At 40.7% G+C, this 22,899-nt stretch overlaps 1 protein-coding gene across 1 annotated transcript in view; it reads right to left on the reverse strand.

Moving 5' to 3' along the window:
- WDR70 (WD repeat domain 70) overlaps positions 1-22,899 on the reverse strand; it is a 191,226-nt gene that overhangs the window by 158,633 nt on the left and 9,694 nt on the right. The window contains exons 4-5 of the mRNA XM_074995637.1: positions 20,687-20,807; positions 16,964-17,156 (exon numbers count right to left, since the gene is read on the reverse strand). Coding sequence (XP_074851738.1) covers positions 16,964-17,156; positions 20,687-20,807 — 314 coding nt within the window. The remainder of the gene's footprint in view (positions 1-16,963; positions 17,157-20,686; positions 20,808-22,899) is intronic.

Below are 22,899 nucleotides of genomic sequence, written 5' to 3' on the forward strand. Positions count from 1 at the left end.
TAGGGGTTAGGTCAGCATAGATACAATGCTTAGGCATGTGGATTTTTCACATCTGAGCACTACAGCTAGACTGACAAAAGTTTTAATTGCAGACCAGCTCTAAGACTACATTTGCATGACATTAAGTAAGGCTGTGAGTGTTTCACATAGGTCATGGACTCCTCAGTGTCTTCAAGAAGCTGGTTCAGCTGAACACTGGACTGCCTGAGCAGCTATGGAGACCACAGAGATTGTTGCACAGGCCGCTGCTTGGGCATCCATGGCACTAGCCACATCTGCTACAGGTGAGGCAGCTATGGACAGGAAGTCTGAGAGTAGCAGCAGTGGGGCCCTGGACTACCCCTGCCAGCAGGAGCAAAAGCACAGGTGGGGACACAGGCCATCCACCTGACTCCCCACATTACCACCCAAGTAGCAGCAGTGCCCAGCATCCACTGGAACCCCCTTCACCCTTCAGCATCTAAGTTTTACTCAGGAATATTTAATAGTACAAATCACTGACAGGCCAGGACTATGACTCTGTTTAGTGCCCTCTGTCCTTGATTTTTACTAAAAAAAAGCATGGCTTAATTGTACCATTAGACACAGGATATTAGGAGGGAAATTTTGAAGTCTGCAGCAAAATTTGTAATGACTTAAAGGCTGCCAATATTGCAGGTCCCTGAAATCTAAATCAGAAAGGAAAAAGTAAGTGTAATGACAATAGTCAATGGCATGTGTGGGAAATGTGGAAGGGATACCACAAAAGCAAGAAAAACAAGTGTGGCGATGAGGATGGCAGGGAAGATTTTATCTTTCTTATGTTTTTTTAAAATTAAAAATAGAATTAAAAACCACTTTGTGAAGCTAACATTTTGGAGGAAGGAAACTTTTGTGAGAGTCCCAGAGAGCTAACAAGCATGGCCATCCCTAAGGGGGAGTAGGGCCTGAGGTAACCCCCTACTGCTCTCCAGATCCTGCCTCGTCCTGCTCCTTCTCCATCCTTCCCACCAGCCTCACCTCTAATCCACCCCATGCTGTCCTCACTGCATTCCTTCTGCCAAACCCCTCCCCCAAACTCCTCAACCCAGGGGATTTTACTTGAGGGGGGTCATCTGAAGCTGGTGGGACTCCCCCACCCTCATCATGGCAGCGTTAAGGAGAGTGACTTGGCCTTAAGTCCACTGTGCTTCCCCAAGCCTGACTCCCAGCTGCATCTCCTGGTGCAGTAAAGCTGGGACTGGTTCACTCTGCTTCCCACCTCTGTAGTGAAGCAGAGCAAGTTGGATTGGAGAAGGCACAGTGGAGCAGACTTGGGCTGAGTCGCTTCACTTCCCACAGTTCCAGCCACAGCTGGTGAATGCAGAGGCAGACCCAATACATGCCACCACTCCAGGCAGGCCTAGGCATCGCAGGGCCCCCCAAGCACAGTGCTCAGGGCAGCTGCCCCCAACTGTCTCATGGACAGACTACTCTGCTAACAATACATGCACACGTTTGTCAATAAAACTAGAGCCAACAGTTCTGATATTTATAAGCCAAAATACAAGCTGAAAGAAAAAAAAAAAGACTCATGCCTTTTATGTTGTAAAGTATCAATTAAAATATTAAAAAATAGGACAAAGCCATTAAAAAAAAGAAACTTCAGTGTGCCTATAGATTCTATAGCTTGCATTTGCACCTGGCGACAGAAAGTATCCATTTCAGTTAACTAAAACTGGCACTCTCAAGCTGGGGTTCCGAACTCTTCAGATGTCTCAAGGTTATTGCCTGAGTGTCACAAACTGTTCCTCCCATGCCTGGCAGGGCTCAGGCTGTCAGCCTCATTTCCACATTACATTACATTTATAAAACGGGTAGGGCTGCATTCAGAGGTGTAGTGCACGAAAAGAGAGTCACAAAAATGACAGGTTTGCGAACCAGTGACCTATACTAATGCAAAAGAATATTAAACAGAAGAATTATTTCATTGTAATTCTGTATACAGTTAACCTTTCTTACTATAAATTTTTTGTCACTTATATTAACATAAGAGCACATTTCCCTGTACATTATATATTAGTTTCTCCTTTCTAAAGGCTGGGAACTAAGTCTTCAACAGTTTAAGCCCTTTAACTATATTAGTTCTGCAGTGATGTCTCTGTACTCCACACTCAATTACACAACAATTGAGAATATCAATAACTTCCCAATCAAAGCTCTTTAATGATGAGCATCAGATTTTTGCAAATTTATTTTTCTTCCAGTTGCTCTGAGTCAAATTTTTCTGTGTGTGGGAAGAAAATAATTTCCATTTTAATTTAATTTCAGGGCATATTTAATTAATTCAAATTCCTGGATATCACATGATCAGCAGCAGGATAGGGACTGTGTTTTCTGGTATATTTGTACAAAGCCTAAGCAGAATACAGCCCAATGGCACCTTTGTGGACCACCAAATTAAAAGCAACAAAAACAACAGTTGTGATTATTTGTGTAATTTTCAGTTATGAAATATCTCCCAAATGAGAATTAACAAACCTCACGCATTACTATTTACTCTCAAAACTATTTCCAAACTGATCACTTCAGGTTCTCATATATGATTTTATAATTGGATTGTAGAAGCTATGGCAAGACAGTCTGGCAGGTACAAAGATGCTTTCACTGCCCCCTAGTGTCTCCTCTTTTAAAAGATTCTTCTTAAAGCAGAATGCCGATACTACTCATAAGCACTCATTTTGACTTTTAGGGTATATCTCCAATGCATTTAAAAACCTGCTACAGGTCCATGCCAGCTGACTCACACTCAGAGGGTTTAGGCTAAAGAGTTATTTACACCACAATGAAATAGCCCTGTAGGCTGAGCCACAGATGCCAAAGTCAGCTGACATAAAGGGATGCTTCTCCGTTATTTTGTCTGTCTTCATCAAGAAGATCACGTTGAGAAATTTTAGTCAGTCATTAAAAAACAAGTAGTCTACAATACAAAATATACAAATTCTCAAAGTTAGTTATGTAACAGGATTTATAATGTCCATGTTGCTTCAGTTTTCACTATAAATGCTAATGGTGATAAGATACTCAATGCAATTAGACAGAACCTAACAAAATAATTTGTACGGTACTTAAGGAACTAGCAGAAGTAATTTAAGAACCAATAGCAATGATAATTGAGAAATGAGAGAGAGCAGATGATGTCTCAAAGGACTGGAGAAGGGCAAAGAGGGACATCACACAATTTTCAGAAGCCCTCTAGATCCACCATTGGTTTTGAGCTGACCTCCAAGTAAGGCTGCACACTCTTTTTGCTGGTCATCCATATTTCCACCCTATGCTTGATGTGATCAAAGCAAAGAAGTTTGCACCTGCTGAATTTCACCAGCATGGTCTGCTTCTCTCCAGTAATATTTCTAACATTAACATTTGTCATCTTTTCTGTCCAGGACATAAACAACAATCTTCATCAGCATCATATCTTGAATGCTTCAATTTTCTCCTTATGAACAGCATTCATTTTATACAATGCACATCCATAAGTTCCTATGGGGGAAAAAATAGCTTTTCCCCAGTCAGCTTTCGCACATTTTGAGAAGCCAGTTTTCTCCAAGTTCTCCTACAGTAGGAAATGGCTGAGTGGGTCTTCTGGAAGCAGTCCTCCTTCCAGAGGACCCTTCTTCCCAAAAATTTTGTGTTGAAAATTTTCAGGAAGAGGGAGGACTCCCTTCAGGAAGGCCCCCCCACGGGCTGGGCTTCTACATGTTGTTTTGGAGTCTGGAAATCACATGGCCTTATGCTAATGAGGCACTGGGAATTTGCATCAATGCCTCATTAGCATATTTCAGGCTTTTCATTAGCATGCCACTTTTGGCATGTGGCATGTGTAGAAACAGCGTAGGTGTCTTATGGTCTGAATTTAATAATATGAAGATATTTGCAATTTGATCACGTGCTTTGTCCCTCTCCAAAACCAGCTTCTTATTCTGCTAGTTTTGTTCAACTATTCATTTCATCTGGATGACCTTAGAACAGAACTTACTTCCCATAAGGTATCAGGGCAATGATTCAGTTGTTACTACAGTCTCCTTTATTTGGTTAGGGCACAAGAATTCCTTTTGTCCAGTCTTATAGCCAAATTTCTAATCATCCATATCTCATGACAAATTTTCCACAAAAGGTTTAAATCATGGTCAATAGTCGCTTTTAACAGTTCTGCTGATAGGTTATCTATACATGGTGTGTCCTCAGGCTTTATCATCATGATAGCAAATACCACTTCCTCTCCAATACCTTACACATTCTGTCTTCCTATACTGTGACTGACAGTACTGAAGCACACAGATTGGTGCAGTTCTTTCCAATTTTGTAAAGATTTTGCCATCATCATCTTTAATTATGCTCGATGGTGAGAGATATTTTGGTAAGAATTTGACCACTATGAACATACCCTATCATTCTTCCCTTTGTGATTATTAAATTCAACACACTTTGCTCATAAGTATTCACTCTTGTCTCATAGGGTCTGCCTTTGGATCTGCCTGCTCAGTTCCCTGCACTGTCTTCTAGCTAATCATTTTCCCCACCCACTCAAACACCTTCTCAGTTAACCTGGGCAAGTCATACACTGACCTTTTGGAATGCGTGCTTTGTTAAGTTCAAGAAGAATAATTGTAATTACATGCCTAAATTTGTTTGGGTTGTTCTCTTCTTTAACCTGTGACAATGCCGCAAACCCCTTCTGGATAGAAGTCATGCACTTTACATTGTTTCCAGACAAGTCCAGATGAAGTAAACCTGCCAAACATCTTATTTTTTTAAGTTTAAATTTAATGTTTGAGGTTAACAGTTGATAATCTGACTCACAATCTGCGCTAGCAAAAATTTTCATTCTTTGGATGCTGTACACAGTCAATTTGATTCTTTGTCACGCTGTCAGTTGACCTCCATGTGTATAAATGTGTAGGATGTTTGTAATGAGCAGGTGCCTAACAGCAGAATTCAAGTAAATGCCCTCCCCATCTCATTTTGTAATCCAGACCAATGTTTCCTATCACTGCTTTAGGAGAGTTTACACACCCCTGCAATGCTTCCTTTCTGTTAACTAAGACAACATCAATCTCAGGCTCATCCTCACATATTCCCTTCACTGTTCCTTATTCCACGGGGAGTTTTCTTATTTTTTATTTCATTGGGTCTTCAAACTGCTCATCCCTATTTTGTGAGCCAGTCTTCCAGAACCTGGCCAGGAATATATATTTTTTCTTTGCTACTCCAAGCACATCATTGACTTTTCATATAAATGTCATTACACATTTAATCAACTGTTCAGTACTTAACACGAAAATGCACCTTCCTGATTCCTCCAGTAATGCAACTTAACCCCACATGAGAAATACTTATCTTGATTCAAAGACACTAAAATATTCTACAAGCTTTTGTTCACAAAAAGACAGCTTTAGCCTAGGCTACATTCAAGCCAGTTTACCAATCTGTTCATTTCCAGGGCTTAACTTCCTGCATCTGATAGAAAGAAAAGGAATTATAAATTAAAGAAAAACACAAAATTAGAAGTTAGGCTCTCCAAAATTCTAACCTCAACTGTTCTACTGTTCTAATGACTCACTGGCCATGTCTACATTAGCCCCAAACTTCAAAATGGCCTTGCAAAGGTCCATTTCGAAGTTTACTAATGAAGCGCTGAAATGCATATTCAGCGCTTCATTAGCATGCGGTGGCCACGGCACTTTGAAATTGACGCGGCTCGCCTTGATGGGGCTCCTTTTTGAAAGGACCCCACCTACTTCTAAGTCCCGTTATTCCCATCTGCTCATAGGAATAAGGGGACTTCGAAGTAGGCAGGGTCCTTTCGAAAAGGAGCCCCGTCGGGGCAAGCCGCGCGGCGGCGAGCCGCATCAATTTCAAAGCGCCGTGGCCGCCCGCATGCTAACGAAGCGCTGAATATGTATTTCAGTGCTTCATTAGTAAACTTCGAAATGGCCATTTAGTGTAGACGTGGCCACTGTGTAGCTTCTAATGTACGTATGACATTCATTAAAATCTCAAAACAGAAAAAAAAGATGCCATTTATCTCACAGCAGAGTTGTGAAGAAGTTTAATATTTTCTTCGCAATATCCACAATATTACTGGTAATCGGTATTCTTAAATATTTAATGTAAAAGGACTGTCAGTCTCACTTTGAGAAAAAAGCCTTTGTTAATGCTTAAGATTTCTGAAATATCGCAATCAATGTTTTGTTCTTAGGTGTCCCTGAACTTATTAATAGAGGTTAGAAGATTAGGAATGGTAACTGCAAGCTCAACACAAATACAAGAGCATCATCTACATATAGCATAATTTTGAATTGTTTTACAATCTATTTAAATTCCTCCTTCAAATCAGCAGGAAATGGTATCGAATTCCTGTGCTGTTGGGCACTGATTCTGTGTAGTAATATACTGTGCAATTTTGAAATGGCTCATACAATCCTAAATCTGGCATAGTGATGCCACTTTAAGAAAAAAATGACCAACTCAGGTACAGCCTTGGCGCACTCCAAGGCTGTAGAATGTTTCAGGGACAGGATTACAGCACATGCCTTGTTATTTTGCAAGAAGAAACAGTGTTGTTCCCTTATATAATTCAACTGTGCTGTAACTGGATCCCCACAAATAGTTGATTTTTATAGTGAAGTAACATCCATGAACTCTACCCTCTGCAAACCGTGCTAGTGGCAACCAAAGCATTTATAAGTCTGGGTAGCGAAAAATACAATGTGACGTCACCATAAGACAGGATTTCATTAAATGTTCTTAGAATCTTAGCAGATAATGTGAAGGGTGTTCAGAAGGCATTTACTCTTAAGCCCCACACCGTTAAAAATTTAACAAATGAGCAACTGAGACTGACCTGTAGCAAACAAATCCCAATAAGAAATCTCAGTTTGGGAATCCAAAACTCACATTTAAAAAAAAAACATAACCAAAAACTCACCATTTTGCACACAAGTCTTAGCCAGTTTGCTCAACTTTAAGTTATTAGTAGAAGGAAAAAGTATGAAGAGACTAAAAAAAGGTACGCTTTTCCCATTCTCCAAAATCTCAAAAATGGTTGATGACATGTTTTCTGTATAAACTTACCTCTGGGGCTTAGAGAGCAAGCATAAAAAGATTCAACCAAGGAGACTTTTTCAGAAAAGGTATGAGGACAGGAGACAGGTGCTATAACAAAAGTCCCAAACAACCTTTGGTCTCCATTTGGCTGAAACGGATTATAGACAAGTAGATAATATGCTACACAATAAGAAATTGTTTAACCTTTCAAAATACAGCTAATGAAATACCTTCTCATCATTCAAAAATGTCATGGTCACATTATACCACCAATATCTTTAAAGGAGACACTGAACCTAAACCACACAGTTCTGCCTGAAAGCCTTTTTTTAAAGCCTACTATGCTATTCATAACACTCCTGGCTACTATACTGTTAACTTACAGCACCATTTCTCAAACTAGGGGGCCCTAACCAAACCATAAACCACTGATATGTTTCAAACCCCTACTAGTTTTCATGCATTTAATCACCACTGCCCATAAAATCAAGTATCAGCAAAACATTCAGAGCCAACAGCTCTTATTCAATATATTGCAATGAAGAACACTCAGCAATCAGAAGTGATTGATTTTCCTAGTAAATTACCATGCAAATAAAGGCAGACAAGCTTCCAAAGTCCGTAATTCTGAAAATATTCTCCCACCTAAGAACTGTTCAACAGTGGATGCAAATTATTTGTGTAACCTTGGACCAGTTCTCACTGTACAGATGTCTACCTCTCACACTGCTGATGCTAATAGACAGTCTCCATTGATAGACTAATCAGCCCCAAAGAAATAATTGCCCCCCTACTCCTACAGGTGGACAGTCACACCTAGTCTGAGGCACACTGGCAGGTTTGAATGGTGAAACTACCATTACAATTAGTTATTATAGTTTAGAGAAGAAAAATCTGAGGAGGGAACATGCTAACAGACTTCAAATATGTAAAAAGGTTGTTATAATGATGACAATGATCAATAGTTTTCTATGCCCACTGCGAGGAGGGAAAGAAGTAATTGTTTCAGTATGTTGCAATGGAGACTTGGTCAGGGATGTGACCACACCCCCCTGCATGGTGGCTGACACCATCTACCCACTGCACCCATGGCTCATGCAGCCCACCACTAGACACACAGACCCAAGCCAGGACCTTTTTAACTCCTGCCTGAACCAAGCCTGCAACCTCATAGAGTGCACATTCAGGCATCTGAATGACCAGTTTCAGTGCCTCCTGACCCAGGTGGAGGGCAGCCTCCACAGTGTGCATGCCCTGGCATGCTGTGCTCTCCACAATATCATGGACAGCAAGTACAAGGCCTTTGTGCAGGGGTGGGCTGCCAAGGCAGGCCCTGGTTATGAGCAGCCATTCCACGCCCCGTTGCCAGGCACACTGGGGTGGGATGCAGGTCAGAGAAGCCCTCTCAGAAGTCTTCACTGGTCCCACCCCCCACAATCCTCCCCCAGGCATCCTCCACCATGACCCCCCCCACACACATTTACCCCTCACCACTTCTCCACCATTCACAAGGGACTCGGTGGTGGTGAAAAATAAACTCTTGAAATACTTAGAATTGTGGGGTTATGAAAAATTGTACAAGAAGCTATAGACGGTGGGGGGGGGGGAGGGGAGGAAATGATGGGGAATTATATACAACGTGGGGTCCTGGAGTGGGAGACTGTACACCATGCTGGCAGCATGAACCCCAACTGCCCCAGGTATGGGGTCCCCATCAGAGCTGAGATAAGGTTGTAGGGGTGTGGTGGGGAGGCTTGCTCTGGCATGCCCTGGCCACAAGCCAATGGCTGAGGTCTAGCAGGGAGGCTGTTGGCAGGTCAGCTGGGAGCAGGGAAGTGAGGGCAGGGGCAGCAGAAGACTGGGACAAGCGGTCAGTCACAGCCTGGGTGAGGGCACGGAGGGCGACTACCACTTCGTCCCAGGCCTCCTGCTCCATCACCAGCTGCTCTAATGGGATAGCATTTTGCTCCTGCCAAGCAGCCATACGGGTGGTGGGCTCCTTGTCATGACAGTGGCATGGCCTCCTGCTGAGGCCCTGCAGGGGCACCTGAGGTGGGGGCTCCCCTGCCCCCTCATAGGGCTTGCCCAGCCCTCAGACAGCAGAGCTGTAGAGACAAAAGGGCAGAGAGATGATTCGTCAGTCCCGCAACCTGGCCCTGAGGGCCATGCCCTCCTACTGGCCCTAGGGGTTCCCGGATGCAGCAGAGAGGTCCCCACGTCTGTGGGCATGCTCAGGGCACGCTCCAGACCTCCCCCTACCCCGGGTGCAGCTGTCTGAGGTGCGTCTGGACTGGGGTCAGCAGCCATGTGGCTGGCCTGCTGCTGGCTGTGGCGAGGTGAGTGCCCCCTCCCCATGCTCCAGGGTGTCCGAAATGCCTGGTACCTACCTCAGGGTCCCTCAAGGAACTTGGGGGAGGCCCTGGTGGAGGGTGCCTGGCTCAGTGACCTGGAGGGGAGGATGATGACAAGCATGCCATCACTGGAGCTGCTATCTTCGGTGGTGTGCTCCGGCTCCTGCTCCAGCTTCCAGGGAGTGGTGACACCCGAGGATCCCGGCTGGTCCCCCCACTGTGGCTCTGGCTCCACATTGTCTAGCACCACCAAGGGGGTGGAGGCGTGCCTCCTTTACCCCGAAGCGGCAGTAAAGCTCCTCAGTGCAGGGGCAGCTGGTGGACACTGCCCCCGAGCAACTGACCATGTCCCTAGACCTACAGTACGCCTGCCTCAGTTTCTTGACCTTCGCCCACACCTGGTCTGGGGTGGTGGTGCCCCTGTGCAGGGAGGCTAACGGACAGGCAGCCGAAAGCTGCAGCATTCTGGCACCGGCCAGCGGTCTGCAGCAGGATCTCCTCATCCCCACACCGGCTGAGGAGGTATCGCAGCACCAGCTTTGACCAGGATGAGGCCCTCTTTTTGGTGCCCTGGCTGGGCTCCTGTGATCCCTCTGCCGGCTCTGTGGTGGGCTCCCGGGGAACACGGGGCTCCTAGCTGCTGGCTATGCAGAGTTCAGGTGCATTGGGTGGCTGCAGGAAAGGCTGGAGGGCATGCTGCTGCAAGCTCGTGCCTGTGGTGCTGCCAGCATGCTCTCAGCTTCCTGCCACCGCGTTTCTGGGTCCTTGAAGCTTTAAGGCAGCCAGACGCAGGGAACATAGAGCTCTGCTCAACTTGGCCAGGGCGTCTCCACGCTTCAGCTGGCCGGCGCCATGGAGGACAGTCCTTTCAAAAGAGCAGCCAGTGAAGAGTACACACAAGTTTTCTAACGTGTCTTTTGAAAGAAGGACTTCCTGAACTGGGGAGGGGAAAAGTGATTTCAAAAGGACCACTGCATTCTTTCGAAATTACTTTCGAAAGAGTGTGTTTTGTATGTAGATGCTCCGAGGCATGTCTCAAAAGAGTCCCTTCTTTTAAAATATATTTCAAAAGGACTTGCTAGTGTAGACGCAGCCTGACTGTTTAGTAAAGTTAAAAGTTGCTGTTGATGGTTAACTGATCTCATTCTTTGAAATACAAAATGTAGCAGCATGCCTATTTTTCTGATTTTTAGAAAACTCTTCTCATTCTCTGGCTAAGTCTACACTGCCACTTTATGGTGCTGAAACTTTCTAGTGCCAGGGTGGGGAAAAAATACATATGCACACAGTCTGTGCAGCACAGCACCAGTGTAAACGGGCTCTCAGTGCTCTTAGTAACTCCCCTTGTGGAGGTGGTTTACCTAGAGTGCTCTGAGATCTATCTTCCAGGCTTTCCTTCCACCGCTACACTTGCACTTTAAAGCACTGTCACAGCTGCACTTCAATTTTAGAAGAGTAGACAAAGCTCCAATCCATTCCTCAAGGAGCATAAAACCTGTGGAAGTTTTAAGGCTCCTACATTTGCAGAGTGATATAAAGGAGTTCTACTATAAACATCAGTAAGTAAATGCTCAGTTAGGTAGATCTATATGCTTTCTTACTTTTTTCCTGCGACAATGTGGCACAACATGACTAGATTACATATGAGTATTTATTTTACTTACCCATCAAAAAAAAGGATTTCTGAAGACAAAGTTTATCAATCAATAAAATGTCAGCACACTCAGAACTAAATACTTCCCAAAGTACCCAGACACGTTCCAAACAATGATTAGCACAACTGTATTACTATTTTCACGTGTGAAAGTCCGAGCAATTGAAAATGACTTTTTTTTTTGGCGTTCTATTATATTGTTTATATGAAAATCCAGGATTATTACTGCAACACTGGGTATTAACTACCAAATGTTTGTAATTTTCATTTGTTCAGGAAATGCTGAATATTTACTGACTTTTTTCTATATTCTAGTTAATATAAATTATCAAAACAATCGAAATTGGTATGATTACATTACAATATATTAATGAATAACGCAGAATTTTGAATTTTTGCACAGAGAATCTCTCCAGGAGTACACATGGGAGAAGGACTATATGGCCATTCAAGGTCCTTTCCAGCCCTGTATTACTAATGTACATGTTATATCAGTCCTATGAACAGCTGGAAGACTTGAGATGGCATGGCTGAAATTCATACTTGATTAAGGAAGCAATTAGCACCTACATGGTCAAAAATGCAGAAAACTGTCATTCAAAGTCACACCAGCATTTATATGCTGTAGCAGAACAGAGAATTTAGTCCATAATCTGTTTAGAAATAAAGAGCATACTCCTGAAAAAATCCTTTCATTTAATGTCTCATAGGTCTTCTCCTAGACACTCCTCTGGCTGAGGTATAATTAGGAAAAAAGGGATCAGGGAGCTCTCGTAACATCAACATTTGTTTTTCTTGAGAATTACAGGATCTTACTGTGATCAACAATCGATCAACAGAAAATCGGAAAAGTACAAAAGTTTCATTATTCCCTTTACAGGAAAGAAAATAGCTAAGTTCAGGAGCAGCTATATATTAACAACTTAGACTGAAAACCCCAAAGTCTCACGTTTTTGCTCCTCTGTTTATTCTCAAACATGACTATGTTAGATTTTTCTTTTTTTAAAAGAAGTTATTGTCTTTAGTTCAGACAAACTTAAATTACATCAGTCTGCCGTTACCTGTAAGTCTGAAACTTTTCATTCAGGTCTTTTAATGGTATATTGAAGTTGCTGTATTATTTTCTCCTTGTTTTTACCCCTGCAAATCATATGTAATTATTTTATGTACAGTCATCACAATAGATCTAAATCAATACAGAGCAATCATGTAAGGAAGTTTCTAGAAAGTCAGGCTGACAACGAGCAAACAAAAGGTCACATTTGAAAAGTAAAGTCAGCTGGTTTAGTACAGTGTTTCCCATTTGGCATTTTTATGGAATAATTTAAAACAACCATACTTTAACAAAACATAATTCACTTTTCCCTGTGGAGACAAAGTAAAAAGATAGGGAATTCAGAGTTCAAAACCCACATACCAAGACAGTTCTACATGTAAATCTATTGCAAGTTTCCCCATATCCCAGCAATATTTTTTGTGTCAGCTACCACGTGTGTACACATCTTTTAGTATGACATTTGCTGCACATTTCCTCCCCAAAGATTGAAAAGTATACAATACAGCATTAAGGAAGTGCATCATCTCTGATGTAGGGCAACAGAACTGGTATCCAGATAACTAGGAAGTCAGGGAGTCTGTTGCAACCTGATGTCAATCTGTAGTGGAAGTATTCTACTTAGCTATTTGTATTTCCAACACCATAGCAATGAAGGTTCTCCTTATACCACAAACTGGAACTGTGGGGCAAATGAGACCCTCAATTCATGTATATTTAATAATATTAAATGCTCTACTTATCATATAAATGACAAGGCATGCATACCTAGAACTGGGTCCTCGATGTACTGTAGTTTCTAACAGATTTCCAATAAAATTTTCTTGACAAACATGGAGTTGGCTTTTCTGTTGGCAACAATAACCTATGAAACTACTATACAGATGGTTACTCTTGCATCTTCAGGATAGTTTCGTAAGACTCTTAGTTTCAACCACATCAGTGTTGAGGCTTTGGTGGTCTGTTCAGGGGATAGCTTATATTATACATTAGCCTGAATGTCGCAAGGATGAGACCTGTCTTCCCAGGGCTTTCATTCTGCTGTTCTCAAGTGTATTTCTCTTGCTTGCCGATATGTTCTCTCACACCTCTCCCCATATCGTCACATAAAGATAACAATTTATGTGAAGTACTTGATCACCCAGTAATCAACTGGCTATCATATCACTTGGTCACGCAATATGCTCTTGGCCAAACCACTAGACTTTCTGCATGAAGGTCTTATTTAACTCTTTAAAAACAAAACAAAACAAAACAAAACAATTTTATACGCAGGCTAAGGATTCCATTGATCATATAAGGAGACAGGTCTAAGATACTATGTATGGGACAAAAAGCCAGAATCTCTCAGATTGCATCTGATGATTTAAACACTGGCTTGCTACTTAAGTCTTAGGCAGATCAAACTGTTTGCATTAGATTCTTCATCCGTAAATACAGAGAAAAGTATTTCTTAAACCAATGTGAGGAATAATTCAGTAAAACTTATACAATACTTTAAAGATGGAAAAATTGAGCACTGTTCTTAAAATAGGTCTGCAAAAATTTTTGCACAATTCCCTCCACTGCAGAAATATATGCAAACTGCCCCCCAAAACTAAGTGCAAGAACATTCCAGATATTTTAAATGAAAATTGTGTAATTCCTACTCAGGCCCAAGACAACCAGACTTGCTAAAACATCCCAGAATGGCATACAACCACAACAGAAGTATCAGTTTGCTACTTATGTGAAAAAAATAAAAAAGAGGTAAACACTGAGCTTATATTTTCTGTGTTACTCAAACCTCTGTTGTGATTAAAAATAGACCAGAAGGATGATGAGAAAGAAATATAGTTAGATACAGCTGTATGGTAGAAATGGAGTAACTAAGGGAAGAAATATAAAAAGGTAAACTTGTTCTCTTACATATTAGTGAAAAAATTGGGACATGGAGTTCAAATATGATTTTGGATGGCAGTGTATTAAACCATTTTAAAAGGTTATGCTATTTTAGTTTAACTTAGTATACACTTACATCTTTAGAGCTTCTAGCAGCAGAACATCCCATCACCTGGGATTAGATATTCTTGTAGGACCTGACTTCCCAATCTGAGCTATTTGGCTACGTGTGGCTTTAGTAATTTTATGCTACAAGTTGGGTGTGAGAAGCTCATTTTCTCATTCTTTTCTGAGATGGTGCATGGAGGCTGATTTTTGTTTGTTTTTTGGAGAAGAGGATGGTAACAAGTCTCTGAGAACCATGATTTAGAAGGCAATCTAACAACACTCCAAATATTAGAACAGGCATGCTGAACAAGAAACAAAGTTTTTGAAATTTACCATTTTACAGTGGTTACTAATAAAATGTTACCAGATATCAATGTATATGTTGTCAGGTTTCTCCTTTACAAAAACATAAATTCAAGTTTCACAATGAGATTAGAATTTGAGACATACCATAATGCATTTATCATCACACCAGGGCTCCTTATAGTTCATAATTTCTTGCTCATACTCCAAGATTGCTCATAAATAAACTAGTTTTACCTGTTTCAAACATTTTGAATCATTTATAGATAGTAAATGTATTTTTGGCTCATGTATTTATGGCTGAATTTCCTAGCCAAAGGACTAAATTTGTCAGATATTAAGGACTTGAAAAGAAGCATCACACATCAAGAAAGAGATGACCAAAGGAGATGACTCCATGGCACTTTTTATAGCAACTGAAAACTGCTGTTAAGGGCAGTGTGTCCAGCAGGATGACACACTCCACATTATTCAGTCGCAAAAAACAAAGGGACTCCTAACAGAGGTCAACACTAAACCTGAAGTTAACTTAATCCAGTCCTTTATCAGTATGGAGCCACCACAGTAAGAGATTTTAGAGGCAGCAACCAGCAGGTGATACCTGGATGCATTTCTGTTGCTCCCACATGGGAAAGGAAGGGGGAGATAAAAAACACACAAGTCTGGTCCTCAGAACATGAGGAGCCACAATTCAGGAAGCCATATCGCTTTTGGTTCTGCAGTTCAGAGGAGAAAGACAGAGGAAAATCACAAAACCCATCATAGCAATTAGGCTGACTCCATAAAACCAAATAAGCAGAGTTTTTCCACTACTTACATATGAACTGATCATGAGCATGCTTTGGCCCGTATAAACAACACGATCCAGAAGCTAGTTAAGCTCTGTGTACCAGCTCTGAAATCTTAAAAAGCATTCACTTAAATTGCATTAGGTTTATCTCCTCAACCATAACATGTTATACAATGACCTGATGAAATGGTAGCCTTTTGAAATTCACCACAGACACTTCTCACACAATTTCAGCCAGTAGTTCTGATCTTTTATAGCATGATGCATTTAGTTAAGGCAAACAGTTTCAGATAAAATTAAAATCATCCACAACTTTTACTCAAAACTTCAAGATAATCAGAAATTATTGTAGCACTAACATACACAATCCCCTTCACCAAACAAAAAACCAGCACCACCAAATTAGTGGAGAAAGGTGGTTTGTTAATTTTTCCTCACATTTCTGTAAACCTAAGTTTTAGATCACCAAAGAACCAAAGATCACAAATTAAACCAATTTTCCTTGTTTTTTCTGTTATGGCTGCTAGCAAAGAACATTGGAAACATCAAAACAATCTCCAGCTCCAGGAAGTGTGAATAAGCAGGTGGACCAAATCCCTAACTGATTATGTGCAATAAGTACCCTGTCAACAGAATATGTGCAATGTCCATTCTCTAGATATTTAAAAGCAAACAGAATACATACATACATATCTCACAGAACTGGAAGGGACCTTGAGAGGTCATTGAGTCCAGTCCCCTGCACTCACAGCAGGACCGATAACCATCCCAGACAGTTTTTTGTTTTTTTAATCTATTTGCTCCAGACCCCTAAATGGCCTCCTCAGGGTTTGAGCGTATGACCCTAGGTTTACAAGGCCAATGCTCACACCGCATACAGGCTGTTTTTCTCCAGTTTACCCTAGAAATAAAGCCATTGAACTTAGCATGCAAACTTTCCTTTCCCTGCAAGAGCATCCTAATTTGTTTCTTTATAACAACAGCCTTACAGAAGAAGATCTTTCTTCAAAAGAACATCAAAATATTTTATCCCATGGTGGAGGAAGGGAGATCTTAAAATATATCAAAAGAGTGTTGAGTGGAAGGGATTCTGCAAAATATTACACATTTAACAGGATGCAAACAAATTTTCTGGTATTTTTCTCTTGCTAAGTGTAGTACAGACCTTTTGAGACCTGTGACATAAATCCATCAATATATGGAATTTACCACCCTCTATTACACATAACCCAATCCATTTGTGTGTTTCTTGGCATACTGACACTGCTATATGTGTGTTTAAAGCATTCAAGGAGTCACCCCCCCCCACACACACACACAAAGAAAAAGAAGATTAAATGGATTTGGTAAACAAGCTATTGGGGGGAGGGGACACTTTGTACTACAAACAAAAATAGCATCATTTAAGTCAGTGGCTCTCGGCCTTTTTAGGAGTCTGATTTTGCCTTGTGTCCCATGGTTCACCTCTCTTAAAAGCTACTTGCCTGCAAAATTGGAAAGAAAAAAAAAACTGTGGTGTCACAGCATACTAATACTAAAATATTGCTTACCATCTCATTTTGCATGTATCAAATTTTAGTTTGCACTAACTTTGCTAGTGATTTTTAAGTTACCTATTATAAAAGTACACAAACATCAGGATGAGATATACCTCCAAAAGACTTCTGTGCACATGAAGAATAGTTAACTACACCCAAAGATTTGCAAAGCATACTGAAACTTTTTATTTTATTTAGGAAAAAAGCAATACTTACATTATCTTCCTCCTGCATGTCATCATCGTCATCATCATCATCACTGTCCTTATATCCCGGTGGAAGTGGTGGCCCAATAAATTCTTCATCATCATCATCACCTCTGGGTCCTTGAATGGAAGTTTGGGGTGGCAAAGGAGGACCAATTAATTCTTCATTTGAACCATCTTCACTTTCACTGCTAACTGCCTGTCTGTAAAGAAAAATTGTAAAAGCTGCTATTTAAGCAAATAGCATGTCAATAGTTGTTTTCTGAAGCACTCATCACTGGCCTAGGTTTTCTCACTTGGAATCAAAGGCAAAAACCTCTACTAACTTCAGTAAGGGCAGACAAGTCCATCACAATCTTCAAAGCAATTTACAAAACTAACAGATAATTTGGTGACAGACAGTGCAAGAATCCACAGAGAACAGAATACCATTGTGAAACAGGCAGGCATAAAATGTAGGTTTTTTTAAATTAATGGTGATATACCAATATGCTTTTAGTGCTCACACTCACTAAACTACTTACTTATATATTACTTTAAGGCCCGCTTCTTTAATGACTGCACAAGGTGCAAGGCACTTTACAACTTTGTAAAGCAGCAGTAAATCAAAATGGTAAAGTTTCAGATTCACTGTGCACAGGTGTAAAATGATTACAGATGAGAGAAAGAAATAAAAGGATAAGGAAGACAACATGTAAAATACAGCACCATCTTTACACCCTTAAAACTTAAAAGCAAGAGATTAACCCAAATCAGACCAAATATTTAATTTCCACTGTAATCAGTTGCTATAGCCTCAGGACGGTAAAGATCCATATTGTATTACCATTTCTTTGAGGGAATATAAATGAAGTCCATAATAGTTATGCAAGCAACCATTTAATCAGCAAAAAAAAAGAAAAAAAGGGACCACAATTACTGGTCATATAGATGCTAATAAAAATAAATGCTCTCTTACTCCCCCTGCTGGCTTTCAAAAGCCATAAGACATTTCACAATTATGCTAACAGCAGCTGTCACAAAGCAAAATAAAAATTGAGCATAAGAATGTATTCATTGTAAAATTAATATTCACAATACAAATAAACTGCTTTAAAAATAGAGGTCCTTATCAAATTCAAGGTCTCACTGTAAGTTAGGTAATTTACAGACATGATAGAAGAGACAGTCCGCTACCCTACAAAGCTTGCAATTTAACAACAGTTTCATTTTTGAACAAAGGGCAGAATAAAATAAATACAAATATTTTAACATTAAACACAAACAAAAAAAACTATTTAATATGGAGGAAAAAGTTCAAATCAAACTTATTACATGAACATACACAAGTTGCTTTAAAGTTAGATATTAAGAAAGATGTTCCAACCTGCACTATTCCAACCACAAATCTAAATTTCTCAATTTTTAGACGCATTCCCACATATTTCCAAACATGTCTTCCTACTAAGAACAGCACACCAAGTCGGAAATAGTACAAACGTGTGTTGAGAATAGCCTGTTATGTTTAGTTCTTTACACTGGACAACCAACATTCACCCAATAAGGGAATCACTGAATATCTAGAGACGAAAGGAATGAGAGAGACATCCGAAGTCCTAGTTGGTCAAGATATGACTACAAAGTATGACAAAGTTGCCTGTAACTAAAAGCCAAAATATCTATACACCTGAACAACCCAAAATTTATTTATAACTTGCCAGGCACTGTAAACATGCTAAAATGCAACAAATTAGTGACATGTTCTCTTACTCAAATTTATTACCCTCTGTGCTTTTGCTTCACATTTACCGTTTTCCAACACAGAATCAGCATATTCTGCAGATACCCACTTTCAAAATGCTGAAGCGAGTGAAGAGGAACTCTTCCCCTGCAAATCTATGAGAAGCGGAAGGAATAAAATCTTCTGCTGCCCTAAAACTTGTAAAAGGTGAGGGGCAGGGGAAATGGGAGTGGAAGAACAGAGCACCATAATAAAATCGTGGCATCTCTCCACCCTTCCACATCTCCATCCTCCATTTTCTCTGACACCTCCCACAACCCTTCTATTATGCTTTAGTGTAAATTTACAGAGTACTGCTTTTTGTTCTCTAGATGTTAGCAAGAGTGTTCCCCTTACAACATCCCATAATTCTTAAAGCGTGCACATGCATAGATCAGTACCTGAACAGTCAGATCCCTCTACTCATAGTTAATGGCTAGCAGAACAAGTTGGTTACCTTAGATCAATTTCTAATGACACATATCACAAAGATGGCTACAGTCAGTGTAATTTTAATCATCCGTTTAGAGAGGACAAAAGGTCTGAACTATTGTTTTGTCATACCTGACATGACCCTTTACTACTTACATTTGAAACTCCCCTTCATCACCATACAAGTCTCAGACTTAATATCAGTCACAGCAAGTTTAATTGTAAACTTCATCCTTCCATCAACAAGGTACCAATATTTAAGATTAGCATTTTAATATACTAAGAGTGCAGAGAATCTTTGTTTAGTGTGTGAATTTGGCTGCATTTATAGTCAGTTAAGTCACTGGCCACAGTTCATGTGATATTTTCCACACAGCAGTAGGAAAAACACAATTCAATATAGGAAATTTGCTTCCACAGTCCAAACTGTAGCAGTAGAGGCAATGGGTACAAAATTACAGTGAATGTTTTCATATCCAGCAGCCCCAGGACTGGGAAGTTGCCAGATATTAAAATATTCTGGATAATAGAGAGGTATACCTAGCAATGCATAACACTAAAGAAAAACAAGATTACCAACAACAGTAGCATTGCACATTGTAAACATACTGTATTTGCTGTATTTACTTTCACTATACCGTACTTATGGAAATGTAATTAAAATTTACTTATGGTTAAAATGCAGGTTATTTGACTGTTTCAGATGAAGGAACACTGGATATGAAAGAGTTTACTGTACTTCTATTTATACGTAGCATGCATGTAGAGGCTACACATAGACTGTGACTACACTTGCATGCCTCTTTCGAAAGAGGCATGCAAATGAGAGAAATCAAAAATGCAAATGAGACAGAGATTTACATATCTGGTTTTGAAAGTAAACCCCATCTTCGAAAGAACCCTCCTTCCCATAAAAAAGGGAAGAAGGGTTCTTTCGAAGATGGGGCTTACTTTCAAAAGAGCCATGTATACACCGCTTTTCTTCTTTCCAAAGAAGAATATGCAAATGAGAAACCAGATATGTAAATCTCTACCTCATTTGCATTTTTGATTTCCCTCATTTGCATGCCTCTTTCGAAAGAGGCATGCAAGTGCTGGCACAGCCATATTGTTTTGCTTCCCAGTCTACTTAAACCAATGTGATTTATCCAGTATTAAGGGGCAATGGCAGCTATTTGTTCCATGATTTGATACAGTGGGTCAAACAGACATTAATTATTCACGATTTTCACTTGACTTTTTTTTAAGTATACAAAATATTGACAATCTAATTTACGGAAAGAGAACAAATGTACAGAACCTTAACCAATGAGAAGATGGCAATCAGAATAGCATACAGACCACCAACATGTTTATAAGCTATAAAACTATTGCAATTTGATGAACCATGTTAAGAAAATGTAAATTAATATTTGCAAATTATAGCAAAAAATGTCAGTTTACAAAGTTTTGTGGACACAAGTTCTGTGTTCCCTATCCTCCTCTCAAAAGAATTCAGACAACCGTTCAGATGAGAAAGCTGTAAGCTTTAACTCTAGATACCTGCTACTTATTGTGGAGCAGGTTCCCATCACTCTTGAGCCTGAAGATGACAAATCAACATCTTCATGTTGGCATCTTAGTTCTTTTTCTTTCTGGGCTTCCTCTTCTCTTGCACGGGCTTCTAAATATGGAGTAAAACATGTCACTATGTTATCTTCATATTTTTTGGTATATAACATTAAAAAAAACCTTGGTGATTCTTTTTAAGACAGCCATACTAAATTCTTCATTTTCAGACACGTATTCCAGAAGTATAAGTTTAAAGAAGAGCATCTTAACTGAAACTGATTGGTTAATGTTCCCATACAATAACAAAAAAAAAAATCTACGAAGTTCCTTTGGATTTCTATCATTTTTATACCCATATGATTATGCAGAGAAGCAAACCTCTCAGGAAAAGGCAAGGATAAGATGCTAAAAACATTAGCTCATACAAAATAAATATGCTTAACAGCATATACCACTGTTTCATGTTTGAACATTTTCAACAAAGCATGATTATTCAATACTTACCTTTAATTTTTCCTGGAATAGGGCACTGGTAATTAAATCAGTTGAAGGAAGTCTACTACACGTGTTTATTATAAACTTGTTGACATCTGACAATATTTTCTACAGCACTCAGTGGTTACTCTACTTTCCTCAGCATAGCAAAGTCCCTATAGACCCTTCAGTCACACTGCCTGGAGTGACTCACAACACTGAGGCTGTGTCTACACATTGAGATAAAAATAGAATTTCACAGTCAGCCCGATATTAAACCATCACTGTCTTCACACCTAATATTATTATCTCAATTTATTGAGCTGTAATACCGATTACAAAATATCAATATTATGTTTTTAATATGGGTATAGCATCAAATTTGAATTTAAAATTTCGAATCAAGGCTAGTGGGGAAGCGCCATGTCCTTAATTCAAATTTATAAGCCTCCAGAAGTGTCCTGTATGTATCCCATAAAGCTATGTGGCGACTCTCCACATATGGCCACTTCGTTGTATGCTGCTGTCCATCCAGGTGTGAAGGAAGACAGTCACAGGAAGCCCACAAAGTTTTTACTGAATCTGAATTAGAACTGGAACTCAGAAGCCCAGCCAACCTGGAAATATAAAGCGTGCCCATTATGAAAAAAAAAATCTTTTGCTTATCATGTCGCACCGCACTGGTAGCCATAGCATCACATCGACAGCAACTGTATTGGTAGCCCTCTACTGCAGGAGAACTCAGGGTAGAAATCTGACTCTATGCAATGCTGGGTGAAGCTGAAAGAACTCCGGCAGGCCTACCAAAAAGTTCGGAAAGCCAACCAGTGGTCGGGGCGGCTCCATGGATCGGCCCCTATTATCAACAACTGCACATGCTTATGTAGAGTGACCCCACCATGGAGCCCAGTCTGAATTACGACACTTGCGGAGACCCTGGTATGGAGTTTGGAGTTCGACTGGAGGAGCTGGGTGGCCCAGAGAAAAGGGCACCAGAGAGGAGGAAGGGAGCAGTGAGCAGGGGACAGAGGAAGTTGTGCCAGACAGCCTGGAGCTCTTCATCATAGACCTGGAACTGGCGGGCCCCAAACCCCCAGGACCAAGCAGTTTGGGTATTTATTCCTTCATGGTAGAAGCGGGTTGCGTATGGGTACAGGTTTACCCCCCATTGTCATGGTCCCCGCACACAGGGAGGGAGGGCAAGGATAGCCTGCCATTCCAGGGCCAAGGGCCACTGCAAAAGGCTATTCAAGCACCCTTGAGGAAGTTCCTTTTGTCTACAACTCAAACGTTTCCTCCCCAGAAATAAAATCATTCCTTCGATCTCAGTGTGATTTCATGGTGTGCAGGAGTGGGGGGGGGGCCTGGGGGGGGGTGGAGAAACACAAATCAAACTGGGTGGGGTGGGGAGGACTGAAGGCACAGCTGCCATTGATACTCCCTGGTCTGCAGCAGACACGTGGATGAGAGAACTGGGTGGGTTTGGGAAGGGCTGAGAGCACAGCTGCTCACTGATACTCCCTGGGCTGCAGCAGATGTGCAGCTGAAGGAACTAAGAGGGTTTGGGCAGGGAATGAAGGCACAGCTGCCCGCCACATGTATTCTACTTACTGTAACTTAACCCACTTGCACCAGGTAACAGCATTAAGACATGGCACGATTTACTGTCATTATGTCACAGAAAAACCACAGGTAGAATCATTCATGAAGCTGTTTTTAAAAGCAACCCT

Source organism: Carettochelys insculpta, chromosome 5 (genome assembly GCF_033958435.1).
Source record: "Carettochelys insculpta isolate YL-2023 chromosome 5, ASM3395843v1, whole genome shotgun sequence".
NCBI lineage: Eukaryota > Metazoa > Chordata > Testudines > Carettochelyidae > Carettochelys > Carettochelys insculpta.